At 38.0% G+C, this 11,089-nt stretch overlaps 2 protein-coding genes across 2 annotated transcripts; both read right to left on the bottom strand.

The window, feature by feature from the left end:
- Positions 1–210: 210 nt before the first annotated feature.
- LOC145894874 (solute carrier family 23 member 1-like) lies at positions 211–5,957 on the bottom strand. The gene is made up of 13 exons (XM_082983541.1): positions 5,827–5,957; positions 5,611–5,739; positions 4,870–5,036; positions 4,046–4,232; positions 3,196–3,377; positions 2,846–2,966; positions 2,481–2,617; positions 2,201–2,368; positions 2,023–2,143; positions 1,691–1,863; positions 1,438–1,619; positions 833–962; positions 211–749 (listed from the first exon to the last, which is right to left on the bottom strand). The coding sequence occupies exons 1-13, from the start codon at positions 5,881–5,883 to the stop codon at positions 707–709; spliced, it is 1,797 nt and encodes a 598-aa protein (XP_082839667.1). The 5' UTR covers positions 5,884–5,957; the 3' UTR covers positions 211–706.
- Positions 5,958–6,703: 746 nt separating this feature from the next.
- LOC145895589 (solute carrier family 23 member 1-like) lies at positions 6,704–10,996 on the bottom strand. The gene is made up of 13 exons (XM_082984390.1): positions 10,955–10,996; positions 10,734–10,871; positions 9,840–10,006; positions 9,504–9,690; positions 9,243–9,424; positions 8,881–9,001; positions 8,690–8,826; positions 8,074–8,241; positions 7,896–8,016; positions 7,659–7,831; positions 7,412–7,593; positions 6,882–7,011; positions 6,704–6,788 (listed from the first exon to the last, which is right to left on the bottom strand). Exons 1-13 carry the CDS (start codon positions 10,994–10,996, stop codon positions 6,704–6,706), a joined length of 1,833 nt encoding a protein of 610 aa, XP_082840516.1.
- Between the last annotated feature and the right edge of the window lie 93 nt (positions 10,997–11,089).

The following is an 11,089-nucleotide window of genomic DNA, read 5'->3' as shown; positions in this document are numbered from 1 at the left end:
CTGTGCAATGGTCAGTAACCATCAGCCACCGAAAATATATTATTTCACTGCGGTTTCGGCAGCATTTTATGCCTAACTGACGTGAAACGCCCAATTCCTTTCATCTGTGCCCATTAGAGGAGAGCATTCCCACAGAGGCTCACTTAAATATATATGCATATACATACGGGATCCAAAGAGGACAATCTTTTGCAGCAAACGATCGGTACTTCATGAAACAAGCGACGGTGTATCAGTTTACAAACCAATCAATAAATATGTAAGACCTACTTTCAACATTTAATAATCGACCACGAATCGATTAAGAAATGAAAAATTATCGAACTTATGGCCCCTGGGAATGATTGATGTTCACTAATTGTTCTATTTACCAAGTGTGTTAACAGTTGTATCTGACCGAGAGCTTCACTCTGCACTGCACAAGAAAAAATATTTCAGCACGAAGGTTAAAATATATTATTTGTCAATGTTTTTATAAGTTATATGGACTACACAAGTGTGGCATTTGAAATTTCGAAACTTAAACCAAACAATGTTTCAAGGAACTACATGGTTGTGCTGGTTGGTAAATTTTGTTTTGCGAATAAATATTTCAAAGACTGATTTCAGCAGGGTTAATACCGCCGTGTATTAGTAAGCATGTAAATCAAGCAAGTTATATTATATTGATAAGTTTGTCGGCTCTTCATTCTCCTCAACTGTTTCACTACTTCCCATACTCCGGTAGAAATGGAACGTATTTTGAAAATCTTGAAAAATGGTAATGAATTGAAAAAATTGCTGCTTGAAAGAAATTAAATCTTGCAAAATTGTTTGAAGGTTGACTTGTTACCTGCAGCAATTAGTGGGTATGGGCAAATCATAGCATTTTGATATTCTCTTCTTTAGTTCGTCCTCACTTTCTGTTTTTAAACCGAATTGCGCCTTTTTCCACGTTTCAATTCCTCTTTCCTTCTCTGTACCTGTTGATAGTTTTTTCATTTGTTGTAAAAAATACAAACTAAATTTTTTGTTATCTTTGTTAAGAAATGCGAATCTGAGCTCAGAATCATGTTCAAAACGCCGCGTATGTTGTGGGATCAAAACACGACCCAAAAAATGTTTTAAATATTTGATTGCAAAATAAAACGAAACGAATATAACTAGATGATGATGATACCTCCAAGCTTACGAGTGGGCAATGTTGAAACTATGACATAACTGACCACAAACTGTGAGAAACAAAATACCCTGGACACGGATATTACTGTGAAAGTATGGAGATACAGGCTCCCTGAATAAAATAGTCTATATAGCAGCCTCGCACAGGCAAGGAATAGGCAGTTGCTATCTTATAACCTATATCGGGCGTTTCGTGGTTACTGGGGAGTGATGACCCAAGTAAACCCAACCAACCAAAACCACCGAGTGAGAGAACAGCAAAAAGCAATTGCTTACCTGGAATGGTGTTGTCAAAAATAAAGGCTAGCAATCCCCCAACAAGCATTGCAGTCTGAAGAAGAACTGTCAGTATTTGATCAATCTCAACTACCCCAGTGTTAATCACACCAGGATTCGCTTTCATCCATTCGGGAACAGTCAGTCCCATGAACAAGGAAAATCCAATGATAAAAAGATTTCTAAAAAGTATTTGGTCACGGATTGAAAGTGTTTTATGGCAAAAGAAAGATCATAAAATTTTATTACACACCTTGACGAGTTAAGATCGACGTATTGCAGGTTGCTGATACCGACGGCAGCAATCATACCGAACATGACACAAAACAACCCCCCGACAACCGGATCTGGAATGGCGACAAAAATGCTTCCAAACTTACTTAACATTCCGAGTATCACGAAAAGACCACCAGCAATTTGTAGCACCTGCAATGATCATGCAGTTGGTGAAAATGTTAAAACCCCATATATTATAGGACATGTTAGTATGCTAAGGAAATAGGGGAAGGTATAAATTTATGTGTTTTTTAATTTTCGATCACGGTGGCCACATACCAAGAAGGCATAGTGTTAAACATATTATACCCTTCTGCTGCCGACTCTTGTGATTCCTATGGCTCCGATGTTTTCACTAAATGAAGTTGTTGCCGTTCCTGTCCCAATTACTCCCGCTAGAACACAACCGAATCCTTCCACCAAAATACCCCTGCAAATTATTGTAACATTAACTTGTTTCCTAACAAAGAAAGTATTGAAAGCCCACCTGTTAATTGCATGGCTCGGTGGATTGGGGGCGCCAGACAGTCGTGCGCATGCGTAGTAATCACCAACCGACTCCACAAAACCGGCTATAACTCCAGCAAACATTCCAATCACACCAGCAACTGTGACTCGCGGCAAACCCCATTGACCAGGATATGGAAAGCGGAACCTGTTAATAGTTATAAAAACATATAATGACCCCAATTTCAAAGTTTCTTGTGTGGCGGTTGGTATAAATTTACACGACTCTTTAATGACAATTTTGTGAATACTGTACTAACCAAGGTGCGTTGGATATGACATTGGCTCGAACATCTGTTCTTGCTCTATAGTTGGGATGGTTTGAATCAGTTGGAAATACGTTTGTTTCAGTAAGTATTAGACTGAGAATCCAGGCAATGACGAGAGCGAACAACACCTAAATATCATTAAATTGAACATATGAACTTGACATGTGATTAGTGCCGGCTATTGTGATTGTGCGGTTTGTGTAGTTTTCAAACTAAATGCGGACACACACGATGGGCGCATTTAAACTAAAACTTACACGTGAAGTTTTCAGTTGAAAACAAAACTACCTTGAATGTAGTTTACGGTGACACGAGTATAGGTAAGCGTACAGTGTAACAACACAATAACAACTTACCGGAAACATCTTAAAAATGGGCGTTCTGGTAATGTGGCACTTCTTGGCCCTAGAAAAGGCCGGCAAAGGTACCTTGACGTTTTTTAGATACTGGGAGCACAAAATCATTACAAACGCAGTACTGAAAATAATAAAAAAACAGTACACTCCAACAGGTTAATGTAAAGAACCAGGACTTAAGTTTATGAATGGTGCTCATGTACCACTGCCTTCTACACACTGAATCGTAGTCCACAAACCATTTCTTACACGTGTGTAATATATGTATCTTTTCCATAGGCCTGTGGTGTTCTTTATCATTTGTGTGGTTATTTCATCAACAAGAAATTACTGGAAGTTCAGACACTTACAACATTGCTATTCCCCACTGTACAGAAGCATTAAAGTAAGCTGCAGAAAACAGGTCAAGTCCAATTAATGCCACTGCTGGTGCGATGGTGAGTGGACCGATAAAGCGCAACAAAAACCCAATGGCTCCAGTTAAGCCGAGCACGACCTGAAGCACTGAAGCAACAGCGATAGCGCCCTGCACCTAAAGTAATAAGAAAAAGTTTATTTGTTGCGAAATTTTACTTTTTAGATTGTCCACCTTTAATTTTAAAGAGGAAATCCCAAGGGAGGTTATTTATATATACTATTAGTTTCGTTTAATATTCACAGCAGTTAGATATTCAACCTTGATGTACGAATGCTCTGTCTTATTTTAGGCAATCCGTCGAGCTTTCATCGCTTATAAATGTCCGGCATAAATTTTAAACAACGTTTGTGACGCGCTGGCAGAATATGTTCTTATCCCGGCATAACTTTTGCGCGATTTTAACCGACCAAGATACACGATGCGAGTGGCGAAGCGTGACATACCGTAAAACCAACGTGTGAAACATTTACTTAAGGTAGCAGATTAGGCAGCGTTTAACCTAACTCTGGGCAAACCCTTATGTAAACCCTAACCCCAAACCTGACAGGACATTGTACTACATGGACATAATTATTCACGCTTAGTTGGTCGCGGGACAAAAGTTTGGTACTTTTTGCCAAAAGTAACTGCATAATCTGCCAGGACATTAACACATTCGTTTAAAAGTTATGATGACCTGACAATGATAATCACAGAAATAATTGTTTGGTAAGCGAAATTTTGCAGTAATCTGAACTAAACACATGTCTACATACAAATCCCTGGACAACTAATCATTTTACCTCCCTCATTCTCCTCATCCAAAGTTCATCTCCATTCACAATACTTCCATCTGTATCATTGTACAAAGTCTCCGAGTTGTTCTGGAATCCAGGAGGAAGTGGAGGAGGACACTGATTGTGAGGAAGTGAGAGGATGGCAAGAGTGGGAGGCAAAAAGCTGAATGTACCTCCTTGCATGATCGGGAGTCTAAAACGTTATGTAAGTCTAATAAACTTGATGGCATCGGTTTTCTTGGACGTTGCAACTATAAACAGCGCCGTCACCCGCGTACATATTTGCACGTTGGGCAAATAATTCAGTGGGTGTGAATCCCCTTGCGAAGAAAAAAACGTTCTCAGCAATGCCAGTGTTGACAGAGCAACTGAATACAAACAAAAGCTTTTTGGCGGTCATGGTATTTCAACAGAAATTCTTTGCCTGGGGCGCCAGTTTTATATACGATTGTTCGTGACCTTTTTAAACCTATAATGATTCTACACTTTCGTATATTCACATTCACTCAACTAATATTATGGTTTGCTGTTCATGATTTTCTTCACCAAAAACAATTAAGTTTTCATTTCGTGGCGTTTCCAATCCGGATTATTATCAACTTGTAGATGACCGCATAGTGTTAAAATCTTCATATAATTTACTGTTTACTTGAGTTTTTTGGTTAATTTATTCATGAGTTTTCAAATTCGGTCTCAAGTTTTGCCACTAGTATATAGAAGTAAGTCATGCTTGAAGTGGTTCAGGTTCTGTAAACAAGAGAGGCGAGTTTCATAGTTGTGCGTTGTACAACTCTCAGCGTTTTGTGTTTATGGTTCGTTTACATGATTACCTCACTCCGAATGTGGTTTGAAGTAAAGTGCAAATGCCCGAATTAAAAAACAGGCTGCTGATTAAGAAAGCTCTGGCCACGTCCCCGTTGTCATCGTTAGCAATACATAAACTTGGTGCCAAGAGTAGCGGAAGTCCAACCAGCGCACCGACAGCAATCAAATAATGCTACAAAGCAAAATACACTGCAATGTGAATTATATCGACATTTATTGAAAGATTTGCTTCTGGGGTTAAAATATGTTGACTTTTCGTTTTCTGAAGTCCATAAATTTGGTCAAAAGCAAGGGTGGAAATCGTTGTGATCATACAGTGCTGTAGAATGCATAGTGATTCCCGGAATCGCTTAATAGGATGGGCATTATAAGTTAAAATGTTTTATTTCTAACGTTTTGCTTTAATTTATTGTTTTACACTCACAGAAAACGAAACTTTAAACCCAAATGATTTATCATGACATCGATTATCCCTTTAAACCGGTTCAAATGAAACGCTCGTAGGAAACCTGCCCTCTGGCATTTTTAAACCTCAAATGTTTTGCCAACGGTCAACAACTGCGGCTGGTGATTTTTCAAAACTTCGCCAACTTACCATTGGACGGGAAAGGTTAAAAACAGATACTATGACATAAATGCATTAAATATCGTTAATGGTGACGCAGCTAAACCACATCGCATTTTACACTTTCACAAATCTTTTACGAAGCGAGATTTTGCCGCTTCTAAAACATGACGTCACTAACCTGCAAGCCGAGCACAACACATGTGTACCACGCCGGGGTATCTTCAATACCATAAAGTAGACCTGATTCATCCGACGAATTACTTACACTGTCAGCCCTATCTCTCCGTTGGATTTCAACTCCTGTTTCCTAAAATTACCAATGTGAGTTTGTTATCAATTGTCTTGCTCAAATGTCAATTATTCACAGTTGACTAAAGACACTTTTTGCACTGACCATTTCAAATACCGGATTTTCCGCTCCATTTGTTTGCTCCGTTTTACTATCCGCCATTGCCGGTAACAAAAATAGCAGCCACTCACTAAAACACAATGATTTGCGCAACACTATTCGCAAGTAAGCCGTCTTCAAAAATCAACCTCGGCAACTTGTTGCACGAGGGGATTCCCCGTTTTGCTGCGGCCAACTTGTGCCGCGACGGGAATATTTCTATCATGTTTCGCCAACCCACGAATGACTCACACATGAAAATTTGGTTTTGATATAGGAACGAATCAAGTTTCCCTTTTTCTCATTCAACGATAAATCCCAATGACAAGATATTCGACCTAGCAAACTACTTTGTGAATTAGTTTCAAACTAATTGTGTTTTTATTCAAACAAAACCGAGGAGTGGTTGGCTAACCCCATGCTTTACAACAATTACACTACATTGCGATGTATTGCTATTTGCTCATACAGATTATAAATACGCAAAATGTGACACTTTAGACAAAAGTATGACTTTTCATTGCAAAAGTATGTCCAAATATCTCATCCAAACAATATTTGATTTTATGACGTAAGTACAAACGAGGCTGAATCCGAAAAACTCAACACAGAAAAACTAAAGGCATAATTGTTTTTCACTAAAATGTAAAAATTTTCACACAAGGTTTTGTTACAACAACAAAACAAAATTGTACTCAATAAACATTGCTTTGAACTAAAAATAGTTGAAGTTAAACTGTGAATTTCTTTCTTGTATCAGTTTATCTGTGTATTTTCGTTAGATCTTTTACAAATATTATTTATCGGTGTTTCGGTAAGGTGACAAATTACTACGTTTCTACAACGTGATTATATTTCTGCTTGCCTTCTGTGAATGTTGTAGTTATAAATGCGACACAACTTCTGCTTCGTTTAAAATAGGATTTTCCTTACCAAATTCGGGTAAAAACGGAACGTACTTTGAAAATCTAAAAGAAATCAAAAACATGATGTTCCTATATCAACATTTATTCAATCTCCTACTTCATAAATCCCAACCACACTGGAATATAAAGGTTTACCTGCAGCAGTTAGTAGGGAATGGAAGATTATAACATTTAGAAATTCTTTTCCTTATAGTATTTGCGTCCTCTTCATTCGAACCGAACTGAGTATTCCGCCAAGTCATTATACCACGTTCCTTTTCAGTTCCTTTTATACAGTTATATAGTTGTGAAAATGGTTGTCAGAGACGCGATTTTTATCAAATAAACCGACTAAATTAGTGCCGAATTCAAAAAAAGTTTTCGATTGGAACATAATAATATAAAACCTCAGTTTCTGTCGAATAAGCATCCCTACTTTGCTGTTTTCAGTTCAATACAATTTTGTTCGGGTATGTTTTTTAAAATTTCACTTTGCCTTCACAACAGTTTTGCCAAATCAGTTAAAACATGGGATAACATAAGTCTTCAACACCGGGAGTTAATTGGAGGAAAAAGGTTAGAAATCTATGCTCTAGAGCAATTAATATGGTTATATTGAGAGCGACAGACAGTGCCGCTGTTTCAAAATTTATCAGGTTTGTACTTAGTTTGGTACCAAACTATACCTGGAATGGTGTTGTCAAAAATAAAGGCTAGCAATCCCCCAACAAGCATTGCAGTCTGAAGAAGAACTGTCAGTATTTGATCAATCTCAACTACCCCAGTGTTAATCACACCAGGATTAGCTTTCATCCATTCGGGAACAGTCAGTCCCATGAACAAGGAAAATCCAATGATAAAAAGATTTCTGTGCGTGTTTGCAACGATTGTAAAACAAAAAAAAATTGAAATTTTACTAAAAGGTTTAATCACCTTGGCGAGTTGAGATCCACGTATTGCAAGTTGCTTATTCCAATGGCCGAAATCATTCCAAACACTACACAAAAAAGGCCTCCAATTACAGGATCCGGAATGGCGACAAAAATGCTTCCAATCTTGCTCAGCATTCCGAGCACAACGAAAAGTCCTCCAGCCACTTGAAGCACCTTCAATGAGTTATCAATAGGTTTGGATCTGTTTAAGAATTTTTGACATTTCTAGCAATATTACTCTTCTGCTGCCGACTCTTGTGATTCCGATGGCTCCGATGTTTTCACTAAATGAAGTTGTTGCCGTTCCTGTCCCAATTACTCCCGCTAGAACACAACCGAATCCTTCCACTAAAATACCCCTGCAAATTATTGGAACATTAACTTGTTACCTAACAAAGAAAGCATTGCAAGCCCACCTGTTAATTGCATGGCTCGGTGGATTGGGGGCGCCAGACAGTCGTGCGCATGCGTAGTAATCACCAACCGACTCCAATAATCCGGCTATAACTCCAGCAAACATTCCAATCACTCCAGCAACTGTGACTCGCGGCAAACCCCATTGACCAGGATATGGAAAGCGGAACCTAAGTAAAATGTGGTTCAAGTTAGGCAACCTTTATGCCAAGGGGTAAAATGAAACAAGTTTATGTTTGGCTTCAGTCAATCGGATTAATTCCGGACGCAACGAATAATAACATGGTTAATTCTTCAAGCCGTTTGTCCTGGCAAAAGGATGATAAAATCCCTAGTTTAACAGCAACTGCCACTGAGATCAATGAAACGAGGAGATGTAAGTGTGAAAGAAACTGTCAATACATAGTGAGATACATAGTGAGATAGTGAAATATCCAAGTAAAAACAGTCAGATAAGGAAAAACGTAAAAACAACAATGTAACAAAATAAACGAAGCTAAAGCAAAGAAGTATTTGTTTGCACCGAATCAGTGTGAGTCCACTTATCTTTACTACGTACAGTTACATCAAAAACTTTAATCAAATACGTTCGATTCAGGTACTTTCAAAGGAACTTACCACGGGGCATTTGAAATAACACTGGCTCGAACGTCTGTTCTTGCTCCGTAGTTAGGATGATTTGGATCGGTTGGAAAAACGTTTGTTTCAGTAAATATAAGACTGAGAAGCCACGCCGAAACTAACGAGAACAAAACCTGTGGAAAGAGTTGTGAGAATATTGCAACCAATCAAAAGGAAACAAAAAATACCGGAAACATTTTGAAAATTGCCACTTTTTTAACACGACATTTTCTTGAACTGGAAAATCCTGGTATCGGTACTTTGACGTTCTTTAAATATTGAGAACACAGAATCATCACAAACGCCGTGCTACAAAACATATAAGCCTAAACTCAGTACCACAAAACAATCATATTTTCAGTAATTCAATTTAAATTGCTAATTAAACACAATTTTGGGGCAATAAAGTGTGCGGATCTTCTTAGATATTAAGTTGTTGTTTTCTGGGATAATAATTTAGCATGTGCTTTGTTTTGTGCGATTGGCAAACAATGTTTCAAAATCTCCGTTGCGAACACCACTAAAACTTCTTTTCATAATTTGTACTTACAACATAGCAATGCCCCACTGTACGGATGCGCTAAAATAAGCTGTGGCAAACAGATCCAAGCCAACCAATGCCACTGCTGGAGCGATGGTAAGTGGTCCGATGAACCGCAATAAGAAACCAACGGCTCCAGTTAATCCAAGTACAACCTGAAGAACTGACGCGACAGCAATGGCGCCTTGCACCTACACTTTCAAACACAATTGATTGATTTTTGTTTCGTTTTTTTTGTACAATGAAATTTATTGTATTGTGTTTGTGCACCTCCCTCATTCTCCTCATCCAAAGTTCATCTCCATTCACAATACTTCCATCTGTATCATTGTACAAAGTCTCCGAGCTGTTCTGGAATCCAGGAGGAAGTGGAGGAGGACACTGATTGTGAGGAAGTGAGAGGATGGCAAGAGTGGGAGGTAAAAAGCTAAATGTACCTCCTTGCATGATCGGTAGTCTATCACGAGTAAGAAAATGATAAACCTTTGCAACTAACAAGGAAATAAACATGTTGACTTTTATCATTTGGCCGAAAAGTCCTCGCCATTTTATCATACAATTATCTTGATAATTTTAAGACAGTTAAAACATTTTTTATTTTAATACCTGACGCCAAAAGTTGTTTGAAGCAAGGTACAGATTCCGGATGTGAAGAACAAACTACTGATAAGTAAAGCTCTTGCAACGTCCCCGCTATCATCGTCAGCGATGCACAAATTTGGAGCCAGAAGAAGTGGGAGTCCAACCAGGCCACCAACACTGATTAGATAATGCTACAAAATTAATATTTTTTGAAGTCCCACGTTTTCAAGATATAGGACGCCTCGTTTTCCCCATTGCGTTTTTACACAAGAATTTCAGTTGTGATGTTTAACTTTGTAACATAGAGAGGATTGTTTCAATTTTAAAATAAGCAATATCATAGGGGGATAAAAAAACTACTTGCGCTATTATGATGTTGGCTTGCACAGCACATAACCGCCATGTGCTGCCGCATACAAAACATCAAAACTATTTACGGGAGTTGTATGTTGTTGCTTCACCCGGAGATTGCATTGTTACATTTTCAAGGAATAAAGTTTGTATGGTTGAAGATATTTAACACCAACTCATCCAAATACAATTATTTGTCAGAAATTACAAACACATCTACAAACCATTTTACTACAAACCCGTTTGTCAAATTTATTCCTAGTTACAAACGCATGCACAAAATCTCAGACAGATCATTCATCCTTAGTTTTAGGGAATAAAGTTGATTGATGGCAACAAAGTAATGTGTCGCACAACTTTTTAAATTATTTTGACTTTTCGTACAGCAAACTTTGTAACTTATTAACTTGGAACGCAATCTCGGCTAACCAAATATATTTACTTTTCAGCCATTCTGGATTCCACCAAAGCCACGATATTATCGTTTTGTGTACCACAACCGATTGTTTATTCCGACAATTGCAGTTACCAAACATTTTGGAATAAAAACATTTACGTAAGTTTAACCTGGAAACCGAGTATGACGCACGTGTACCACGCTGGGGTATCCTCTACACTGTATAATAACCCTGTCTCATCTTTTGTTTCACTGTTGTCGTTGCCGGTTTGCTCAGAATCATCTTCTATATCGTCTTTCTGCAAAGGCTAAAACATCAAAACTTGGAATATCTCATCTGACAAAATTATATAAATTGGTTAACCAAGAGTTGCCTGTTCTAAAAACATACCATTTCAAATGCAAGATTATTTTCTCCTTTTCCACTTTCCATTTTGAAGGTAACTTGCAAATATTATTATCGTTATCGCGCTTTGCTCAAAGCATTTCCAAGCAAAACCGTTTTAGATCCAGAACAATAAAACCT

This window comes from Ascidia mentula, chromosome 3, assembly GCF_947561715.1.
Source record: "Ascidia mentula chromosome 3, kaAscMent1.1, whole genome shotgun sequence".
NCBI lineage: Eukaryota > Metazoa > Chordata > Ascidiacea > Phlebobranchia > Ascidiidae > Ascidia > Ascidia mentula.
This window is presented reverse-complemented; position numbering and strand designations above follow the sequence as displayed.

Coding starts and splice junctions, on each gene's coding strand:
- LOC145895589 (XM_082984390.1), bottom strand. CDS start 10,996: ATGGAAAGTGGAAAAGGAGAAAATAATCTTGCATTTGAAATG. Junction 8,827..8,880: donor CAATTTTCAAAATGTTTCCG/GTATTTTTTGTT, acceptor CTCTTTCCACAG/GTTTTGTTCTCGTTAGTTTC. Junction 7,832..7,895: donor CAAGAGTCGGCAGCAGAAGA/GTAATATTGCTA, acceptor AACTCATTGAAG/GTGCTTCAAGTGGCTGGAGG.
- LOC145894874 (XM_082983541.1), bottom strand. CDS start 5,883: ATGGCGGATAGTAAAACGGAGCAAACAAATGGAGCGGAAAATCCGGTA. Junction 4,233..4,869: donor CAAACCACATTCGGAGTGAG/GTAATCATGTAA, acceptor ATAACGTTTTAG/ACTCCCGATCATGCAAGGAG. Junction 1,620..1,690: donor GTCGATCTTAACTCGTCAAG/GTGTGTAATAAA, acceptor AATACTTTTTAG/AAATCTTTTTATCATTGGAT.